The sequence below is a fragment of the Gobio gobio genome, assembly GCF_949357685.1.
Source record: "Gobio gobio genome assembly, chromosome: 7".
In the NCBI taxonomy this organism is placed as follows: domain Eukaryota; kingdom Metazoa; phylum Chordata; class Actinopteri; order Cypriniformes; family Gobionidae; genus Gobio; species Gobio gobio.
Window position 1 is genome coordinate 21,101,704 of NC_137103.1, and position 21,788 is coordinate 21,123,491.

General features: G+C 38.0%; 1 protein-coding gene across 2 annotated transcripts in view; it reads left to right on the plus strand.

The window, feature by feature from the left end:
• gsk3ba (glycogen synthase kinase 3 beta-a) overlaps nucleotides 1-21,788 on the plus strand; it is a 74,713-nt gene that overhangs the window by 38,241 nt on the left and 14,684 nt on the right. For both annotated transcript variants that reach the window (XM_079821000.1, XM_079821001.1), the window contains exons 3-6: nucleotides 1,330-1,413; nucleotides 16,082-16,192; nucleotides 18,560-18,690; nucleotides 20,569-20,675. In XM_079821000.1, coding sequence (XP_079677126.1) covers nucleotides 1,330-1,413; nucleotides 16,082-16,192; nucleotides 18,560-18,690; nucleotides 20,569-20,675 — 433 coding nt within the window. The remainder of the gene's footprint in view (nucleotides 1-1,329; nucleotides 1,414-16,081; nucleotides 16,193-18,559; nucleotides 18,691-20,568; nucleotides 20,676-21,788) is intronic.

Sequence of the window (21,788 nt, forward strand, 5' to 3'; positions counted from 1 at the left end):
GCTATTTTCAAAAGTGACTGTTGTCCTGCCTAAACAAATCCTCAAAAGCCTTAAAGTTGTATTAGATATGAAGTCTTCCTGCATTTAATGCCCTGCCATCATCTTCTGCTGTTCTCGTTGTAAATAGAGGAAACTTCTCTCTCAGACGCACACCATGTGGGTGGTGCTTTAAATAAAGCTGTTGATTAGCCAATTTCTCTCGTGGATGCCGCCAGATGATACTGGTTGTCATGGTTACAGGCCATTTCAGTAGCTCTATTTTCATCTATTATTCTGGTCAGATATGGGTCAAAAACTGACCGAAGTCCTCTAAGCGAGTAGACTATTGCAGGTTCATTGAGTTCAATCGTTTGCCATATGCTATTGGCAGCTGAAATATATGCAGTTATTAATAAAGGCTGTTGAAAACATCTCTTTGTTGTCTTTATTTGTTCCTTTGTATGTCTTTTATGTGAATTGCATGTCACTTATATCACAGCCTTACGGTTTAATTTCAGCAATTTAGGGTGTGTTTTAGAAAATGTGTAAACTAGACGCCGGTCCTGATGCTTTAACAAACTTTAATGGGAAATGTAGCTACTATGACGAGAAGAAGCAGGTATCCTTGAGCATTCTGTCCTATTTTTAGGGTTGTATCTTGTGACATCATGTCCTGTTTTTGAGTCGTTTAGATGTCTTTGGTCCATGTTGCGTTCATATTTCACTCAAAATGCATCAGAGTTTGTTTGGAAGGTTTGTCTGTCCGCTAGTTTGGTGTGCACCAACTTCCTGGTGACACTTATTCAAATGAACTGGACTAACAGAGCAATTGCACCAGAGTTGTGTTTCAATCGAACCAAACATGCCAAGTGTGAACACACCCTTAATGTTGAATAAATTAATGAATTAATGACCAATTGGAGTTATTTACTTGTATAATGTTCACTAATTTTGAAAATTGGGCCACCTTAATACTCTTCTTCTAAATCATTTTTGCTGGATCACAAAGATTAAAAGTGACATCAACTTGTTAAACTGAGATGAGAGTACTGCTGTTGGTAGCACTTTATTTTACTGTCCTGTTCCCCATGTACATACAATGTACTTATTATAGTAAGTATAGTCAATAACTGGGTAATAACTAGGTACTAACCCTGAACCTACCCCTAAATATAACCTTAACCCATGTAGTTACCTCATATTACCCAATACTTTCTTATGTAAGTACACTGTAAGTGTACTGTAAAATAAAGTGCAACCCTGCTGATGCTGAGTTCTAAACTCTTTTAGTAGCTGAAAATATTATTAACATTAATCAAACTCTTCTTCTTTTTGTGTTTTTTTTTTCAGAACCGTGAGCTTCAGATCATGAGGAAACTGGACCACTGCAACATTGTGCGTCTGCGTTACTTCTTCTACTCCAGTGGAGATAAGGCAAGTGTCTCTCTTGTATCACTTCATCTTATGTTGTTATCTCATGCTACATCACACTGTTTTTATGCTGCCCTTTTCAGTGCTGTATGTCTGAATTAGGTCTTGGTAATATATAAATATATTCACAATGTATTTGCAATGATTTTGCTTGCGATATAAAATTACGTAGCATCATGTCGCAATCATTTTAGGCTGTACGGTTTCCTGAAGATTTGAGAGCATTAAGACAGATGTTCCAAGAGCAGATTCTCTGATTTAAACTTGCCAAGTGTTAAAGTTGGTGAGTAAATCCATTCTAACTGTGCCCTATCATACACCCGGTGCAATGCAACGGCAGGCACGACGCAAGTGTGTTTTGCGGGTTTCAACCCGATGCAGTTATCATTTTCACGTCCAGTGCCACCTTGTTTAAAGAGCAAATGCACTTGTGCCCATCTGTTCGCCCATGGGCGTGCTGGTCTGAAAACGAGGTGTTCAGGTGCATTGTTGGCGCATTGCTAACGACTGTGCCATTGACCAACAAAAACCTGGTCTAAAGTCAATAGCGCAGTATTTTTTGTGTTACTTAAAGGGTGCGTTAGTAATGTGCACCTATAGCCGGGTGCACAATTATTACACACACAGGGACGCACAGCAGTACACAAACATTTTTAAATATTAAAAATAAAAGGATTCCTCCCTGGAAAGCGTTCAGTCTTTCCGCTCGCAAATTCCTCCATGTAAATAGCGAATCCGCCATGGTGCAAGCGCAACTGGCTTTTGAAGGGAATGGGAGATTTTGATTGGTTTATTGCACGTTACACCCAAAACACACCCATGACTCATTGAGAGACTAGGTACAATCCTTTTACACCATGAGTCTGGCACGCCAACCATTTTTTCTGTCATTAAACTAGTAAAAGTGGATTCGGACTAAGTGCACCTGCGCCATGCACTTCAGATGTTAAAATAGTATGTTTATTACAACCCCAAATCAGAAAAAGTTGGGACAGTATGGAAAACGCAAAAAAAAGAAAAAAAGAAGTGATTTCTAAATTTACTTTGACTTGTATTTCATTGCAGACAATATGAACACAAATATTTCATGTTTTGTCTGGTCAACTTCATGTCATTTGTAAATATGCATCCTTTCCTCTCATTCAGACCGGCAACACATTTAAAAAAAAGTTGGGACAGGATCAATTTAGGGCTAGTAATGAGGTAAAATGGTTAAATAATGATGTGATTTGAAACAGGTGATGTCAACAGGTGATTGTAATTATGATTTGGTACAAAAGCAGCATCCAAGAAAGGTCTAATCCTTTAGGAGCAAAGATGGGCCGAGGATCGCCAGTTTGCCAACAAATACGTGAGAAAAAAATTGAAATGTTTAAAAACAATGTTCCTCAAAGAAAGATTTGGATATTTCACATTCAACAGTGCATAACATAATTAAAAGATTCAAGGAATCTGGAGGAATTTCAGTGCGTAAAGGACAAGGGCGCAAGCCTAAGCTGAAAAACCGTGATCTCCGATCCCTCAGGCAGCACTGCATCAAGAATCGTCATTCATCTATAAGCGATATCACCACATGGGCTCAGGACTACTTTGGCAAACCTTTGTCAAGTACCACAATACGTAGTTACATCCACAAATGCCAGTTAAAACTGTACTGTGCCAAAAGGAAGCCCTATGTTAACAGTGTCCAGAAGCGTTGTCGACTTCTCTGGGCTCGGAGGCATCTGGGATGGACTATCACATAGTGGAAACGTGTACTGTGGTCAGATGAATCAGTATTTGAGGTATTTTTTGGGAGGAATGGACGCCGTGTGCTCCGGACCAAAGAAGAAAAGGATCATCCAGACTGTTACCAGCAACAAGTCCAAAAGCCAGGGTCTGTCATGGTATGGGGTTGTGTCAGTGCCCTTGGCAAAGGTAACTTGCACCTCTGTGAAGGCACCATTAATGCTGTTAAGTACATAGAGATTTTGGAGCATAATATGCTGCCTTCAAGAAGACATCTTTTCCAGGGACGTCCATGCATAATTCAACAAGACAATGCAAAACCACATTCTGCACACATTACAAAGTCCTGGCTGCGGAGGAAGAGGGTACGGGTACTTGACTGGCCTGCCTGCAGTCCCGACCTGTCTCCAATAGAGAATGTGTGGCACATTTTGAAGTGCAAAATGCGACAACGAAGACCCCATACTGTTGCCCACCTTAAGACTTGTTTGCAGGAAGAATGGGACAAAATTACACCTAAAACACTTCATCACTTGGTGTCTTCAGTCCCTAAACATCTTTTAAGTGTTGTGAAAAGGAATGGCAACATTACAAAGTGGTAAATGCTTTACTGTCCCAACTTTTTTTTAAATGTGTTGCAGGTCTGAATGACAGGAAGGGATGCATATTTACAAAATGACATTAAGTTGACCAGACAAAACATTAAATATTTTGTGTTCATATTGTCTGCAATCAAATACAAGTCAAAGTAAATTTAGTAAAATTTTTTGCGTTTTCCATACTGTCCCAACTTTTTCTGATTTGGGGTTGTAGTATGCATGGCTATGTTAATAAATATGAATGCTAATCATTAAAAGAATGACTATTTTGAAAAACTATTTTAAGACACGGCAGGTGAAAACATTGCTTTTTCATGCAGTGGTCAGGGCCCGTTTTCTCCCTTAGCATGTAAGCTTTCATGTCAAAATAAAAAAATATGTCAACATTACACATTAAGGTGGTTATTTCATTATATTTTGTCAACTCGCGCCTTTAGATTTCTTCCGGAAATCACCAAAAGTTCTAACATGAGCTCCCGTGCCGTCTCAATTCACATAAACATGCCATGCCTGGTATCAATGTAAAGCAAACAGCGCTGTCTAATCCAAATATTGGCATTTCCTTTGTAGAAATAACCAACCGCAAAAGTTTGCCGGGGAATCTACAGCTGAAAAAAAATCAAATCACTACGTGATTGGTTCTCACGCGTCACTTGATACGCGCTGCCGCTTCCTTGTTTATTCTCCGCCTGAGAGAAAATGCAGACAATGCCGAAATCAGCTCATAAGCGTTAACAGAAAAGACAGCAACAGCTGTCACTTGCAAGAGCTAGTAAAAAGAAAGTAAACAACAACAGATTAGACGATGAAACCCTGTCAGCGAATTAGATTCAATTAGTTATAGATGGATACACAACAAACAGGGACAGTTTCAGATCAAGATCAAGATTCATTATCTTTTAAAAGTTTGGGGTTGGTAAGATTTTTCAATGATTTTGAAAGAATTCTCTTTTTCTCACCAAGCCTGCATTTATTTGATTAAAAGATACAGTAAAAACAATAATATTGTTATAACAAATATTATAACGGTTCAAAAGAACTGTTTACTCTTTGGATATATTTTAAAATGTAATTTATTTCTGTGATCAAAGCTGAATTTTCAGCATCATTACGCCAGTCTTCAGTGTCACATGATCCTTCAGAAATCATTCTAATATGATTATTTGCTGCTCAGGAAACATTTCTTCTTATTATCAATGTTGAAAACTCAATATTTTTGTCGAAATCATTATATATTTTTTCTGAATTCTTTGATGAATAGAATTATTTGACAGATTTATTTTTGTAACAATGTAAACATCTGTCACTTTTGATCAACTTAATGCACCCTTGCTAAATAAAATTATACATTTCTTTAAAAACTTATTGACCCCTAAAGTTTGAACATTAATTTGATATATATTTAATATTGTCAGAATACTGAAAAAACTATATAGTCCAGCCTTAGTGTGTTTATTCATTTCTAATGGTGCCCAGATGCTGATCTGAGAGAAATTGCCTCTGAAAACTTGCGATTATCTGTGTTTCTGCTTGACAAGCGTAGGCTTGACACTCTCTGGTTGAGATATTAAGACACACGCACATAAATGCTGTCAACGCTGCAACATCGTCTGACCACCAACCACATATCTACCTCTCGGTCTTTTATGGTCTCGATTATCTCACACATCATATGCACAGTCCCTCTCAACCTCTCGCCCACACACCATGACTTTGCAAAAACGCCTGACCACTGTTTTTTTCTTCTCTGAGAAACATGCTTTCGAAATGTCAGTGGCTGGTTTCCGCTCACACACCCACACACACGCTCCTGCCCCTTTGTAACCCACAATCACAGAGCACCGGGGTAAAGGCTGACAAGGAGTGCATGGAGAACAGGTCCAGAAAATAATAGAATAAAAAAGTCTAGGTAACTGGAACAAGGGCTGAAGGGGAAAGGAAGATATACAGATGAAAAATCGATTCATTCACTGAAAACAAACCAGTTATTAGACATTAGACCAATATCATTTTTATGTTAAAAATCTTTTCCGAGCCAAGTGAGCAATTTCTGTGCTGTGCTTTCCCAAAAGCATCATTAGCCAACTTTGGTCACTATTTCCATCATTACCAACATAATTCAATGATTCTGCGTTTTTAGAACCCATAGTTCTAATGAACATTCACAAAAAAAGATGTATATATATAATACCACAGCTTTTTTATGATATGTAGACTTAGATATATCTTCATTTTCCGCAAAATAAACAAGTTAACGTGTGGGAACTCTTATTTTTTATTCCATTTAAATGTAGATACACTTCAATCTATATATTTTTGTGTCATCTGTGCCGTTTTTGAAGAGTGTGCAAGTACATAAATGCATAAGGTATGGCTTAACCCTGGGGAGGGATGTAAGAGGGAACCCACAATGAAGCAAACATCAAATAAAGCAAAACAACAAAAGGCACAAAAATAGTGAAGTAGTTCCCACATGCCATGTATGCCCATGCTCAGAGAAATTATATTGAGGAGAAAGCTGTGTGGATTAAAATGTGCATCAGTTACATGTGATTTAAAAAATGAACAGCTTTCATTGACAGATGTCATTAACATCAACCCTATATTGTTGAATCAAAACGATGGAGGAACGACTATGTTACTGCAGTTTCAGTGTCGTAAACTTTATGATGATTTCACACCACAAATGCAAATGCTCAGTTGCGATGAAGATTTTGAATAGAAATAGTGCATTCATATGGAGCTGTTCACACCAGATGCAAACATTTGGCTCGCCTACAAATCTAGTTTTTTTTTTGTGAATATGTTACTGGCAATGTGTGAAATCCGGGATTTTATAGAATGCTAGGGAATATGCCTGAGGTTTTTAGGCAAAATATGAAGTGGTTTAAATTTCACACATTTCCTAGGCATTCTATACAATGCCAAAGGGCCAGCTGGCAGAGTATAGAATACTCTCGCTACTCACGCTTGGGTCTTTGTTCGGTTGTGTCGTGCCGGTAGTAAAACAAGTGAGCTTCCACTCCCGCTCACTCCTATTGTTCCCGGACAGTTGCCGTGTCACAATGTCGGGACAGGAGGAAAGTGTAGGAAAGTGTAGTGCCATTCAAAATGCCATTCTAGCCTTCCTTGCTGCAACAAGTAGCTCAACGCCACTTCTGCTTTTGTGTTTTTCTGGTAAGAACGTCCTTTACTTTACAACCAGTAAAAACTGATAACGCAGACTCATCTGGGTAACGGAAGTCGGCGCTTTCCGCTTGCAAGGAATGTTTTTTTCTTGTGGAAGTTTTGCGCTTGGTAAGCTAATAAAATATTAAAACTCAAATCAATATTTTGTGTACAGTTATTTAATTGGACACTAGTATCATTATTTTTATGAGGGGCTTTCACACCGGAGGAACCTTTTCATAGTTCCTAGAAGTATTGCTGGAAGTACCCGGATTTTGGCATGTTCGCAGGAACTAAGAGCGATTTTAGTTCTAGGAACTTCCCTTTGGGGAACAAATTTAGCTCCTACTTCAGAGTAGGGTCAAACCCAGCACAATAGGAACTACCAGTGACGTAAATGTATGCTGATGTCGAAAACACGCAAAACATCTGCACTTGTCATTTAAAAAAAAAAGCCATGTACACACACAGATTATAGCCTATATATGTACTCCAGAAACAAATTCTACGAACATTGAAAACAGTGATAGATGGACCTCTCAACCTTTACGCTAAAGAGAAAATCCAAAGCAACTTTGAGGGGACCAAGCGAAACATGATCATGTATTTCTGCTCAGCCAGCGACATTGGACATCAACCACAGGGCAAACGCTAATACCTTTTTATATACTGTCTACTTTCTGTGTATAACAGTTCTATCTAATAACATATTAGACAGGACCGTTAAACAAATCATAAACGAATGAAGACGGAGAATGTGAGAGCTGTGTGCTCAGACTCTGGCGTTCTCAGTGCCATGAAAATAAAGGTCCGCCGCGCCGTCAATATAAAAGTATAAAAGTCACAACAACAAGCTTGGCTTACATCACTTCAGAGTTCCTACTGGCGGTGCAAATGCAACCAGGAGAATGTTCCTAGGGGAACTTTCAGTTCTCTGGGAACCACCCTGGTGGCTAGTTCTTAGAACTACCCGGTGTGAAAGCCCCTATAGTTATCGTTTTAGGTGTGAATAAGCCTTTACACAGCGTCTACACCACACCCAATTGGAGCAGCGTGACTAAATCGCCCCCATTATAATCAATAAAACTGTCTACTTTGTAAATGTCTGTCTGTAACATAGTTTACAGAGTGGACTCTGGTATAAATGGTTCACCAGAATCTCCACCAGTGACACATTTCTACCGTCGCATGGTGTGCACCATCATTCCGCCCAGCAGTCAGTCAGTAGACTGGTTAGGTTCTCTCTACTGTAATTTTAGCAGCTGCTCTGTGTTTTTTGCCTAGTGTAAACCACCATGAAATCAGAGCCCAGAGCGTCTCGTGGAGAGATAAAACACAAAGATAGAGAGAGAGAAGGATGACGTAGGCCTGGAGAGAGAGAAAGAGATCAAAATCAGGCTTGAAAAAAGACTGTTCGACAAAGATGAGGTGGCGTCATGTCTGAACGTGGTCTGCTCTCCCTCCAAACAACTTCCACTTCAGCTAAGTGGCACGATTAGTAGAAGTGTTGTTGCATACTACGGACAGCACTCTGCTCTGGAACCCGACCCCGGACCCCTTTAAATGACTCAATACTGTCACATGTTCCAAAACATAGTGAGTGGCCTTGCTGTTCTGACTACATGATGTTCTATTAACAAAGTGTGGGAGGAACACGTTCAAATGATCTACTGAGTCATATATATACATAGACGGCTCACTTATGTTTCTCAACAGTTTTTCTGCATCCCTCCGCCACTCCCTGCTGGTTCCTATCCCAGCTAAGGATACAGGAGGAGTACTCTGGGTTTTGGACAAAATCCGAGCTCAGAGCCCTCCCCTTGGACAGCATACTCTTTTCCTGATTATTTGTAAGTGTGAACTCATGAAATATGCTTTTTAAAAGAGCTTCCTATGTGAATTGGAACCTCGTATGCTTATTGTCACACATAAATAAGGCCATGACAGGCATAGGCATAATTTATGGGTGGGAGGGGTGTAAAGTGTCCCCACCACCTTTTACCAGGGTTGATATTGTCCCCACCACTTTTTGAAATATTTCGCTGCACGGATGTACCCAAAACAAAGGAAACGTGTTGTTTTTGAATCTGAGTGCTTGTTGTTCTCTTGTGGCTTGTGACAGATGAGCGCTTCAATCTATTGCTTAACGCTGTAGCGGGGACTCTATTAGTTTTGGTGAAATCGCAAAACAAATTGCACACAAACGTGTCCCTGCTCTTGATATACAATCACTGATGAACATCTTTGGTTTTAATGAGAAAAACCCAGAACCTCTGGCACGGTTAACGGAAATTCTACCACCAACCCATTAGGACACACAAATATCTCATGTAGATCTATGTGTTTTTTCACTGACATAAAGACTCTCGGGACTAAATATAATAGATGTAGGATGAACCGATCACATTAAACATTAAACAACACAGTTCTGTGTTGATAAATTAAACTCAATGTACTATTAGAAATTATTGTTTGAATTTTTTTGTTGTATACTTTTGATATAGGCTTGTATTAGCAACTGTTGTGTAGCAACTGCAACTGTAGTGTGTTATTCAATAATATATTCAAAGATATGCTGTTGAATTCCTTTTTTTCTGGTGGCTTAATATGAGGAATATTCCACATGTGTTGCCAGATGAAATACTGGAGAGAAAAAAAACATCCAAAATAAACATCATACATATACGTATTCCATTGAGGAAGAAGATGTGAGGGTAACGACAGCTGTTTTATATAATAGATGGTTTGATTTGAAACCAGTTCAAAGGGAATTTTTTTCTCGCATTTGATACTGTGAATGTTACTTTTGGCCCTGTCAATAAGTGACTGATTTAAAACTCTACATATATCATACAAATGACCACATGAAATGCAAAAGAGGTGCGATTAACAATTGATTTCAATAGTTTTCTGTTAGCGTGTTTGCTTCGTTAACAATGCAGTACTTTAATAAGCAACTACAAAAGGCTCATAAACACGTTTGGTAAAATATTATGTCTCTTTTAGATTTAATGGTAGCACTCTATTTTACAGTCCTGCTTGTACATATGTACATACTATGTACTTATTATAGTAATTACAATAACTGGGTAATAGCTAGGTACTAACCCTGAACCTACCCCTAAATCTAACCTTAACCCATGTAGTCACTGTAAGTACATGTACTGTTAAATAAAGTGCAACCGATTTAATTATTTTCATTGATAATTTTTAGTATTGAATGATTTTATGCATCGTCTCGGGTGTATGTTTAATTGGATTCATTGAAGGATTGTCTTCTGACAATCCCTTTTTCATTATGCTGATTTCCTTTAGGAACAGTCTTAATGTCTGGAGTCCTTTTGATGCTTTAAAATGCTGCCAACATAGTAGGTCACTAGGTTGTGGAACTGAGGAATATGTGTGTGTGTGTGTGTGTGTGTGTGTGTGTGTGTGTGTGTGTGTGTGTGTGTGTGTGTGTGTGTGTGTGGTCTCAGTGTTGAGTTGGCATGTTCAGCTGATTGAGCAAAGACTTAACCAACAGAACATGTTAAAACCATCTATTTATGAATGGTGTATGAGTCTACAGAGACAGGTGCTTGTATACTGACACGTAAGGAGTTTGCTTGGCCTTGACAACCACCAGCCGTTAGCCATGATCTCTCTCTCTCCCATACTTAGTGCCCGCTGATTTTTCCTCACAGGGGAGCCACACAAGACCGGCACGGATGAGTCAAAAAATACATCTACATAGACGACTCCGACGAAAATAGGAAGAGAGAGAGTGGGTGAGAAAGAGGCTCTAGGTTGTGTCACATGGTATCCTGTATTTGTGTGAAACACAACTCATTTATTCACACACTGCAGCTATAAAGTATCTTGTCTCACACTTACTCTACTCTTCAAATGTTCGGGTTCAGCAAGCTTTTTGTTTTTTAAAATAAATGAATACTTTTATTCAACAAGGAAGCATAAAATTTATCAGAAGTGACCGTAAAGACACTTTTAGGGCCCTATTTTAACGATCTGAGCGCATGGTCTAAAGCGCACGGCGCAAGTGCACTTAGGGCGTGTCCGAATCCACTTTTGCCAGTTTAATGATGGGAAAAATGGTCGGCGCGCCAGGCGTATGGTCTTAAAGGGTTTTACCTAGTCTCTTAATGAGTAATGGGTGTGTTTCGGGCGTACCATGCAATAAACCAAGTATCATCTCTCATTCCCTTTAAAAGCCAGTTGCGCTCGCGCCATGGCAGATTTCCTATTTACATGCCGGAATATAGACACCCTCAACCTGAGTCAGTTTAAATAGATGTGTGTATTGGCACGATTGGTCAAATAATTAGCCAATTTCATACGTCATTACTGCACATAGGTAATTCTGATACCTGCAATGACTATTCATTATGAAATTTTTATATTTATGTACACAATAATAATCTTTTACATTTTAATCCTTTAATTTTTTAAAAATGTTTGTGTGCTGCTGTGCGTCCCTGTGTGTAATGGTAAGTGTGGACCCACCTATGGGCGCATATTACTAATGCGCTCTTTAACTAACGAAAAAAATATTGCGCTATTGACTTTATACCAGGTTTAATTTGGTCAATGGCCCAGTCTATTTCAGTTGCCTCAAAATATCAACGCGCCTACAATGTGACTGAACACACCTCGTTTTCATGCCAGCACGCCCATGGGCGCACAAATTGCATTTGCATTTGCTATTTAAACAACGTGACGCTGGACGTCAAAATGATAACTGCGTCAGGCTGAAACTAGAATTGCACCAGGTGTATGATAGGGCCCATAATGTTACAAAAGATTTCTAAATCGAATAAATGAAAAACGTTCTATCCTTCAAATAATCCTGAAAAAAATTGATCACGGTTTCCAGAAAAATATTAGGCAGTTTTCAGCATTGATAATAAGAAATGTTTCTTGAGTAGCAAATCAACATATTAGAATGATTTCTGAAGGATCATGTGACACAGTAGACTGGATCAATGACTGCTGCTTATTTTAAATTATAATAACATTGCACAATATTGCTGTTATTTTTGATCAAATAAATGCAGCCTTGTTGAGCATTAGATACTTTTCTCAAAGCATTAAAATTCATACCAACTTCAGACTCAAGAACGGTAGTGTATGAGACTTAAAAGTATATGACAAGATGAATAGGATTAGGAATCAAGAACCGGTACTTATTCAGAATTTGAACCAAATGATTTTCATGACATTCATTTCCATTAATGGCAACAGCAAACATACTGCACAACCAGTGTAGTTTGGTTCTTATGAACAAGTTCTTCTTAATGAATTAGTCAAAAAGTCTCTCTCGAACGCAAGAGTTTTCTGTTCGATCGGTCTAATGGATCAGTTGGAGTGAAAATGTAATAAAAATAACATTAGAACAAGTTAACAATAATTATACTGTTTGGTAGTTTTGTTTAGTATTTACAACTCAGTATTGAGGGTGGGTGATGCTTTCAAGTACTGAAAGAAACATTAATCAAATGGATAGTTCACCCAAAAATGAACATTCTATCATCATTTACTCACCCTCATGCCGTTCTCGAGGTGTATGAATTTCTTTCTTCAGATAAACACAAATGAAAATTTTTAGGGGACTAATCTATCTCTGCTTTGATCCTGATATACTGTCATACAAGCGTTCATGAGAGGGATGTTGTGATGTAAGTGCATTGTGAAGTTTGCACGACCTAACCCTAACTCTTACGTTACATCATCCCGTCGTTAAACAAGTCAAAAAATATTAGCATTTTTCTTACACATACTTATCGTTTCACTTCAGAAGACATTGATTCGTCCACTTGTGGATTACCATCATGATCGCTGTATAGTTGCACGAGCGTCAACTGAGCAGCACCCATTCACTTGCATTATATGAACTCACAAAGATGGATTATTTTCCTAAAAATCTTAGTTTATGTTAATCGGAAGAAAGAAATACATATAGATAGGGGCTGGCATGAGGGTGAGTAAATGGTGAAAGATTTTTCATTTTTGGGTGAATTATTCCTTTAAATTGTTGAACCTCAGAACATTCAGAATCAGAATAATTTCTATTCTTTATTTATTATTCTTTATCATCCCTAAAGATTTACATTCATATAACCTCATATGTAACTGGAGCAGCACTGCTTTCCAAACCAATCGGGAGCTTCATATGTATTTGTCTTGATTTTTACTAGTTATGCAAAGGCACATAAGTAAACACACTCAGGTTAGAGCATTCTGTGGAAGAGACTGTAATAGCAGGACCTGGGGCTGGATGAGTCTCCACCTGTGGGAGACGTTGGCTACTGTGCCGTAAGCCACAGATCAACCAATCACACGCTCACATTGTCATGTGACCACAGAGCAGCAGCCAATCAGATGGCCATGTAATCTGGTGAGAGCATCTCAGTCGCCTCAGAGCTTCTCCGATCGGCTGTAATTGAGGAAGTGTTGCTGTTGCTGTAGCGAGGGCGGAGAGTGAGTCATGGCTAGGACTAATTTTAGCTGCACAGCACAGTCAGGGGGCCGGTTGGGTTTTTTTCCCCCCACATTTTTTTTTAGGAAATCAAACATCTGTTATTAGAGACTACTTATCAATCAGAGTCAAAGTGGAGAGAGAAAAAAACACTTGCCTAAGGAAAGAAAGTGGCACTAACAAATTCATTGCATGTTCTCTCTTTGTGAAGAAATTGTTTGTTGCTTGAGACCAGATTTATTAGATTTTGTTAAAGGAATAGTTCAGCAAAACATGGACATTTTGTAATCATTTACTCACCCTCATGTTGTTTCAAAACCACTTTCTTGCTCTTGTGAAGCGCTAGATTTTTAATATGAATTTAGAGTCTGTGTTGCATTTTATGCCAAATACTTCACATTATATTAAATCAATTGACAATATATTCAATTAATTCACATGACATGCTTAACACTACTCAAAGTTGGCATACAATGGCTGTATCCAAAATCGCATACTTCCATACTACATAGTAGGCCAAAAGCAGTATGTGACAAAAGAAGTATGTCAAACTTTACAATACTCATTAAAGTAGTCAAAAAGAACCTGGATGACCTATTTCTTCCGGCGAGATTCTGAAGTGTGCATATGATGGAGACTTTACTAGCCACTGGAGAGGATTTATGAATGGCAGTGAAGCGGCACAACTGTCATGTTATAATGACAACATGGCGAATGTAGTATGTCCGGATTACATTCATACTACACACATTCGCACTATATAGAACATACTTTTTTTAGAGGTAGTAGGGATGCACCGGTTGACCGGCCAAAAATCGGAACCGGTTTTCTTTGTATTTTTCTGCTGATTTTTCCGGAAGTGCGCCCGCGTGCACATACGCTTATATTGCAATCATTCGCGAACATGTCACTTGTGTGTTACAAACGGAAACTGGAGAACTGAGGGAAGGAGATACGCTGAAGGGAATAAAGAGCCGCTTTCCTGCGCGAGCTTACCTCTCCGCGCCCTGCACAAGCGTAGATAGTGAGCGTTTGTTCAGCTCAGCTTCTCACGTGTTGGATCGGATGAGAACGAAACAGACTAACTTGTGACAAAGCTGAAATACTTATTTTTGTAGCCTAAAGAAGAACATGCATGCACTTTTGAAATGAAATACTATCAGTTCTGTAGCCTATAGGATGATCATTTTTATTTTACCTTAAAATTACATTGAATTAATTTGTTTAAAAAGCACCTGCTGTAGCATCTTAGTTTTTTTCGTTGCACTAAACATTATTTGATTGAACATTTTTGAACAATTATATATTTTGGTTTTATGTAATTTCACTGGTAAAGACTTTTTTTCTTTACACTGAATTTAAAAACAAATGCTGATTTAAGTAACATCTTTGTTTGGATTGCAGAATATGCAGTTGTTGCCTTTAATTTCACCTTTCAGCCTTTTAATTTCCAATTCAATTTCCCGTTAATTTCAGATTGCGGACTTGTTTTCATTAGCCAAAAGCCAATTAAGCCTGTTAAATACCAAATAAACATCTTGTTCATGTATACTTTCATTCTTTTATTGTGTAAAAAAAATCGGAAAAAATCGGTATCGGAATCGGCCATGTAAAATCATGATCGGTGCATCACTAATTACTTATTCAAAATAAGTGCCTACTCAAGAGAGAATGCGATTTTGGACGCACCCAACAATTGCATAATGTTATGCGATTAATGTAATCTATATAAAGTAGGCTGTGACCAGTGACCAATCTAAATGCCTCTTATTGGCTATTGCATTCATATGCTCAACAGATACGTGTGATTGATTGTAACACTCAACACTGCAAAAAAACAATGTGTAAAAAGAAATCTTTGTCACAAAGTGTGCAGATCTAAATGTAATGACGCAACACTTTTCAATTTTTATATTTAATTTTAATTGTGACAGTCATAATTAATTTAGTTTAATTGTGCACGGGTAATTCTTGCCCCCTTATCTTGAATTTGGTGGAATTTTTACTCTAAGCCCCCTGATTCAGAGTGCTATTTTTCATATCTTTCATATATTTTATCTCTTTTTAATCTTTTATATCTCTATCTTTTATGTGTCTATATCTTATTCTTATATTTAAGTATGTGATGTCAGTTTGACTCTGACCTTTTGGGTCATGCCTAAATTAAACAAGCTCAGACATGTGAAGTCCAGCAGAAATAGACTCTCTCTCAGCTGAACTTTTGGAGGAAGGAAGAAGGGAATAAAAGACAGGATGTGACATCAGACAAAGGGTCAGAGTGGCCCTGTAAGACACTCCATTACATTCTTCTTTCCTTTAGTTCTTCAGGAGGATATGACTTCAATGTCTGAACATTTATGTTATGTAAAGATGGCGGGCATAGTCACCGCTCGCTTTCAGGCACAGTTCCACACAATGCATGGCAGTCAACGTCCCCAATGACATCATGCCAGAGAATCGGCTGTTTTTGTGTCGTTTCCATAGCAGCTTTTTTATAGTTCGTAAGCTGGCTGTATGGATATATGGAGGGATGGGGGCGTATGGGACATTTTTAGTGTAGACATTGACTCATGGTCATTATCCTCTTCCATATCGAGCTTATTTTATATATAGATTCACTAAAGTTATATATGTATGTGCTATAAAGCCTGACACTTTTAACTCTGTGACTTACAGCATTTGCGCTCTTGTTCTCTGCCCACAGAAGGATGAGGTGTATCTGAATTTGGTTCTGGACTACGTCCCTGAGACCGTGTACAGAGTGGCGAGACACTACAGCCGTGCTAAGCAGACCCTTCCCATGGTTTATGTGAAGGTGAGGATCATTCCTAATTGTTTCTATTGTGTGTCCTCTCGATGATGTGTACATCCTGAGTGAAAAACGTAGGTTTTGTCCCGCTGGTGAGTCTATACGGGTCAGCCGAGTGTATGTTGGCATTTCTTCCCTCTCCTCCTGTGAGGTTTTGCGTCACCAGTGTCTTGACTGCTGTGATGACATCATCACGGCTTTGTGCTGTATCCTGAGCTATATCCTTCCTGCTATTGGCAGGATGTGACATGAAGAGTGAAACACACACACGCAGCACACATACATAAATATATGTACAAATACAATTATGTGTGAAGACCTCCCACGTAGATGTTAAATCAGTGATTCTCAATCACTTTCTTCCAAGAAACTTCCATGTATAATGTTAATAATAATAATAATACATTTTATTTATAATGCGCTTTTCTTAAACCCAAAGCACTACAGTAAAAAGTACAACAGAAAAAACAAAAGCAATACAACAATAATTAAAGAAAAACTGTCTTAAATAAATGTCTTGATCAGCTTTTTAAATGCTGTTGCATGTGTTTTATGTTTTGTATCATATTTGACACAGGTTTTTATTCATATTAGGAGAATATGGAGCTCATACTCAAGGAGTAAATAAACACCTCATATTTATTCAAAGGCCCAAACTTAGCAAAAATATGTGATTTTGTACGGTTGATGATGATATTTATGTACAATGATGAAAGATAAACAAATATTACAAATAAATGTTCCTCACAAGCTTGATGCATTTATTTGATACTCACATTTGAACTTTTTTAAAAATGATGGATAATCAAGTAAACATTATTTGCCTTTTGAAATATTACTAACAGTTAATGTTCTTCCTAAGTTTAGTTTATAGAAATCTGTAAAGATTTTACAGCAAAAAGATGTGCCACGACCTGAAGTTTTTACAATTATACTAAAAGGCCTTTTACTTGCTAAAAACGTATCAATCAGATGAAAGAAAGCATTTGGAAGAACAACATTTTTTTTCAGCAAAGGTTTGATCATGCATATCAAATATGATACAGTAAGCTTTATAGAGTTATTAAAATTGTATAACTCCATGGAAATTTTTTTGTAATAATTGTCAATTTTTTTTTTGTAACGTCAAACTCTAAACTATTTTATCGGGTAGAAATTGTGAGTAAAAAATATATTTACAAATCTTTATCCTTAAAGTTGCAGTTTAGCGGCATCTAGTGGTGAGGTTGTGAATTACAATCACTCAACGCTCACCCCTCCCTTTTGAAGCACATAGAGAAGTTAGGGGGGCTGATTGTGACAAAAATGTCATCGGAGAGAGCAGAGAGTGACTAGCGTTCTGTAGAGAAGTTTGTCCGTTTAGGGCTACTGTAGAAACATGGCGGCGCAAAATGGCGATTACACTGTAAGGGGACCCACGGTGTATGTAGATAGAAACGGCTCATTCTAAGGTAATAAAAACACAGTACATTATTTAAGGTCTTTATACACCACTGAAAACCTATGTGTGTATATTATATTGCATTTCTGTCAATAGATCCTCATAAATACTACACACTGCACCTTTAATCCTTATCCATTTCATTACAAAAACTCATTGGGTCTTTCAATATTGTTGTGGACATTGAGTGGTCTTGGAGTCAAACAGTTTAACAACCACTGCTTTAAATGAATAGTTCACTCAAAAAAGTGAAAATTCTTTCATTATTTCTTTACCATTATATTGTTCTAAACCCATGTTACTTTATTTTATTTGTGGAACTAAAAAGGGGAATTTTTAAAGAATTGTATGGCCACTCTTTTCCAAATAATGTGAATGGGCCTGTGGTGAATGCCATAAGAGAATCATAAAAGTAGTCCATATGACTCATGAACTATATTCCTATATAAGTCATGGTAAAGAACATACCAGTAATTGTTATGCTCTAATAATCTTTTCCTCCATCCTCCATTCTAATGAAGGAACAGTGATGTCAGTGGTGCCATATTTGCCATTTATTAGTCTGTGTCACACAAAGTCATCGTATTACTTCAGAAGGGTCATATGGACCGCGTTTATGATATTTACACGGTATTATGGTGGTTTTATGTAATTTTGGATCTTGATAGCACCTGTCCACATTCAATTACATTATATGAAAAAGAGCAGCCATGATATTGTTCAAAAACTCACCTTTTGTGTTCCATGGGGAAAAAAAGAAAGTCATTTGGATTTGGAACAATGGGTTTGGAAAATGTCCACTTTTGTGCATTCCATTAAATCGTTTGATATTTCAAGCTATGAAAACAAAAGTATCTTCTACATTTTTAGGGTGCATTTTCCTTTTCTAACCCACTGACTTGTGTATATTTCCTTTGTCTTCATTGCTGCAGTTGTACATGTACCAGCTCTTCAGGAGTCTGGCCTACATCCATTCCTTTGGGATCTGCCATCGGGATATAAAACCCCAGAATCTTTTGCTGGACCCAGACACAGCCGTGCTCAAACTCTGTGACTTTGGAAGGTCAGTTGGTAATCTCTTGATAGCCAATTCATAGGAGACAATGCCTTATGATAACCTTTCATAGGTCTAGTGCCGGCCCCAGTGGATCTATGAACTGAAAGCATCGCTTTACTGCATTTAACCTGATAATCCCATATTACTCCTCGCCAGAGGCCTCCAGATGGTCTCGCTATGCTCTGAGATATCTGTGTGCTGACTTCAGCCTTTTTCATTTAGCCTTCCTTTCACAATTTTCTGCTTTAGAATACTAGTGAAGATTTAGGTGGTGATATTCGGGTATCCATTTCTCACTTGCCGTGGGTTGACTGAAAAGAGGGCATGTGATTCTACCGCGTGTTACTGATCACTTAGACAAAAATAATGCAAATGTTCCTTGAATTAGGATGTGTACACTGGAAGAGACCCTGTGATATGTTAGATATGTTAGCAACTCAACTTAACATCTAAACAAGGAAGCCATCTTTAGATTTCAGGTGACTTTATAGCTCTTAGCCAAACACTTTTAGGGGTTAGAGTTACTCAAAAGTGAACATTTTGTAATTTACTTGACCTCATGTTATTCCAAGTATGTTTCTTTCTTCTGTGAAACCCAAAAGGAAATACAAAGGGCCTATTCACATTTAGCCAATTCATGTGTTTTCACTGATTTCACAAGACAAGCTTTCCTATAGCTCAAACAGTAGAGCATGGCGCTAGCGACGCCAAGGTCATGGGTTCGATTCCCAGGGAAAGCAAGAGCTGACAAAATTTAAAATGTGTACCTTGAATGCAATGTAAGTCGCTTTGGATAAAACCGTCTGCCAAATACGTAAATGACAAGGTGTAAATGTCCTCCAAAACGCTTTCGAGACAGATTTCAATCCGATCGTGCAAACCACTTCAGGAGGCGGTTTGAGACGCATTTCAAACACGAGTGGACAAGATGGTAAAAAACGAAGGTGTGAGAGCATTTTACACCAGCTCCCGTTAGCCAGATATGTGCCGCAAATGAAAGCGGACATGTGGCGCAGATATGTGCCGCAAATGAAACTGTAGATGAAACTGGAGATGAAACTCTACTGTAGATTTAGTCGACTAAAACTAGACTAAAACTAAAAACAATTAATTGACTAAAATATGACTAAAACTAAATGGCATTTTAGTCAAAAGACTATGACTAAAACTAAATCAAAATTTGCTGTCAAAATTAAGAGAACCCCTCCGGAAAGCTATTGGGCTTGTTTTGGGCTAGTTTTGAGTAGCAATTGGGCGGGTTTTGTTGTGAAAACTTGGCAACCGTGTCACGCACGCTGGAAGAAGTAGAAGAAGAAGATAAGTGTAAACGATCTTTGCCGGTGTTGTAAAAAATAATTTAAGGATACACGGAGTACTTACCAACACGATCATAATTTCTGAGAGAAATAGTGAAGGTGAATGCATATACGAACAAGTTCTCTGTTTAGGATTAGAACAAATTCAACCCAAGCGCTCTTTGGTTATGTGGATGCCTTCGTTACTGTTTATCATCTGTCCATCATCGTATAAAGCCCACCCTGACAATTTCATTGGTCCGAACAGCTTCTGTTCGGGCATATTTGCTCCACAACAGATCAAGTCCAGACCGAACTGCCCGACCTCAAATGTTGTGGGCGGGGCTAAGTTCGGCTGGCATCCAGGCTACATTTACACTGAGGTCAAGTGTAAATGGAACAGTTTTAACAAATCGGACTGATATCCGATCAAAGAAAACGCATGAAGCGACAAGGCCCAAAAAAAGTGAATGGTGATTTATACTGCCACCAAGCTATATAAAAGACAGTCATACTGGTGAGGAGTGTGATCAGAGACTATACTGGATCAGAGAGTTAAACCTGTGAAAATATGTTTTTCTGTTCGCAGTGCTAAGCAGTTAGTACGTGGAGAGCCCAACGTTTCCTACATATGCTCACGGTACTACAGAGCCCCTGAACTCATCTTTGGAGCAACCGACTACACCTCCAGCATAGGTATATGAGCTGTAATCATATTACAACCACATTTGCCATGCAAATAATTTCTGCTTCAATAAACTACTTCTCTATTATGTTGTATTACCTCTTATCATTATAAATACACAAAATCATACCAATAGTGACCATCGTGAAAAAGAAATACACTTTAACATACTTTTAAATGAGTACTATAATAAGAGTACTTATTACGGATAGAGGCAAAACTTACAGACTGCAGCTTTACTAATGTTTTTGGGCACTTAATTGCATGTTAATTGCAATTAAATACAAATGTATTATAGTTTCAATTCATATTAAGTGGCCCATTATTTTAATAATATATTATATGCAAGTACACTTTTTTTTCACTACACTACAAGTACACTACATTCAATACAATTAAGCACACCCTTGTTTTTCACAAGGGGATACACTGATGTATCAGTTACGGTGCATTCACACAGGGCGTCGGCATTAATGCTTCTCATTTACTTTCAATGGGGCACGTCATGTGTTGCCAAACTGAATTGTGAAAATTTTTAAACTTTTTAATCATCAACGCCGCCAATCAGATCGCCAAATACCCTAGTGCAGACACAAGTCAATTGCGTTCATGCAACTCCGGAAAAGTAATGCGATTGGCTGTTGTCCCTATGACGGTCGCATGAGCACCAAGCTTCAGACATGCCCTCCGTCAAGCGTCGACACCTATGCCCCGTGTGAATGTAGTGTTCTGGTAAATATTTACTTGATATTTGGCTGTTGTGGGACTAAAAATAATCATACCAAGTGGTAGGATTCATAGTAGTTCCAAAATCTAAAGAGTTATTTTTAAGGAGTACATTGTGTACAATTTTAGTTGTATTGATTTATTTATTTGTATTAATGTATTAATGCGTTTATTGATATATTTTTATTTTATTTAAACTATGATTCAAATAGTTTTATATATCACATTTTAGTGGCCACCTTGATCTTAAACATTGTATCTGCAATTCAAAAGTCATATCAGTTGAACATTCAGTTACACTTTTTTCGACAGTTCACTTTAGACATTCTACTAACTACAAGTAACTTTGCAACTACACGTCAACTAACGTCTCGGTTACGGATGTAACCCTCGTTCCC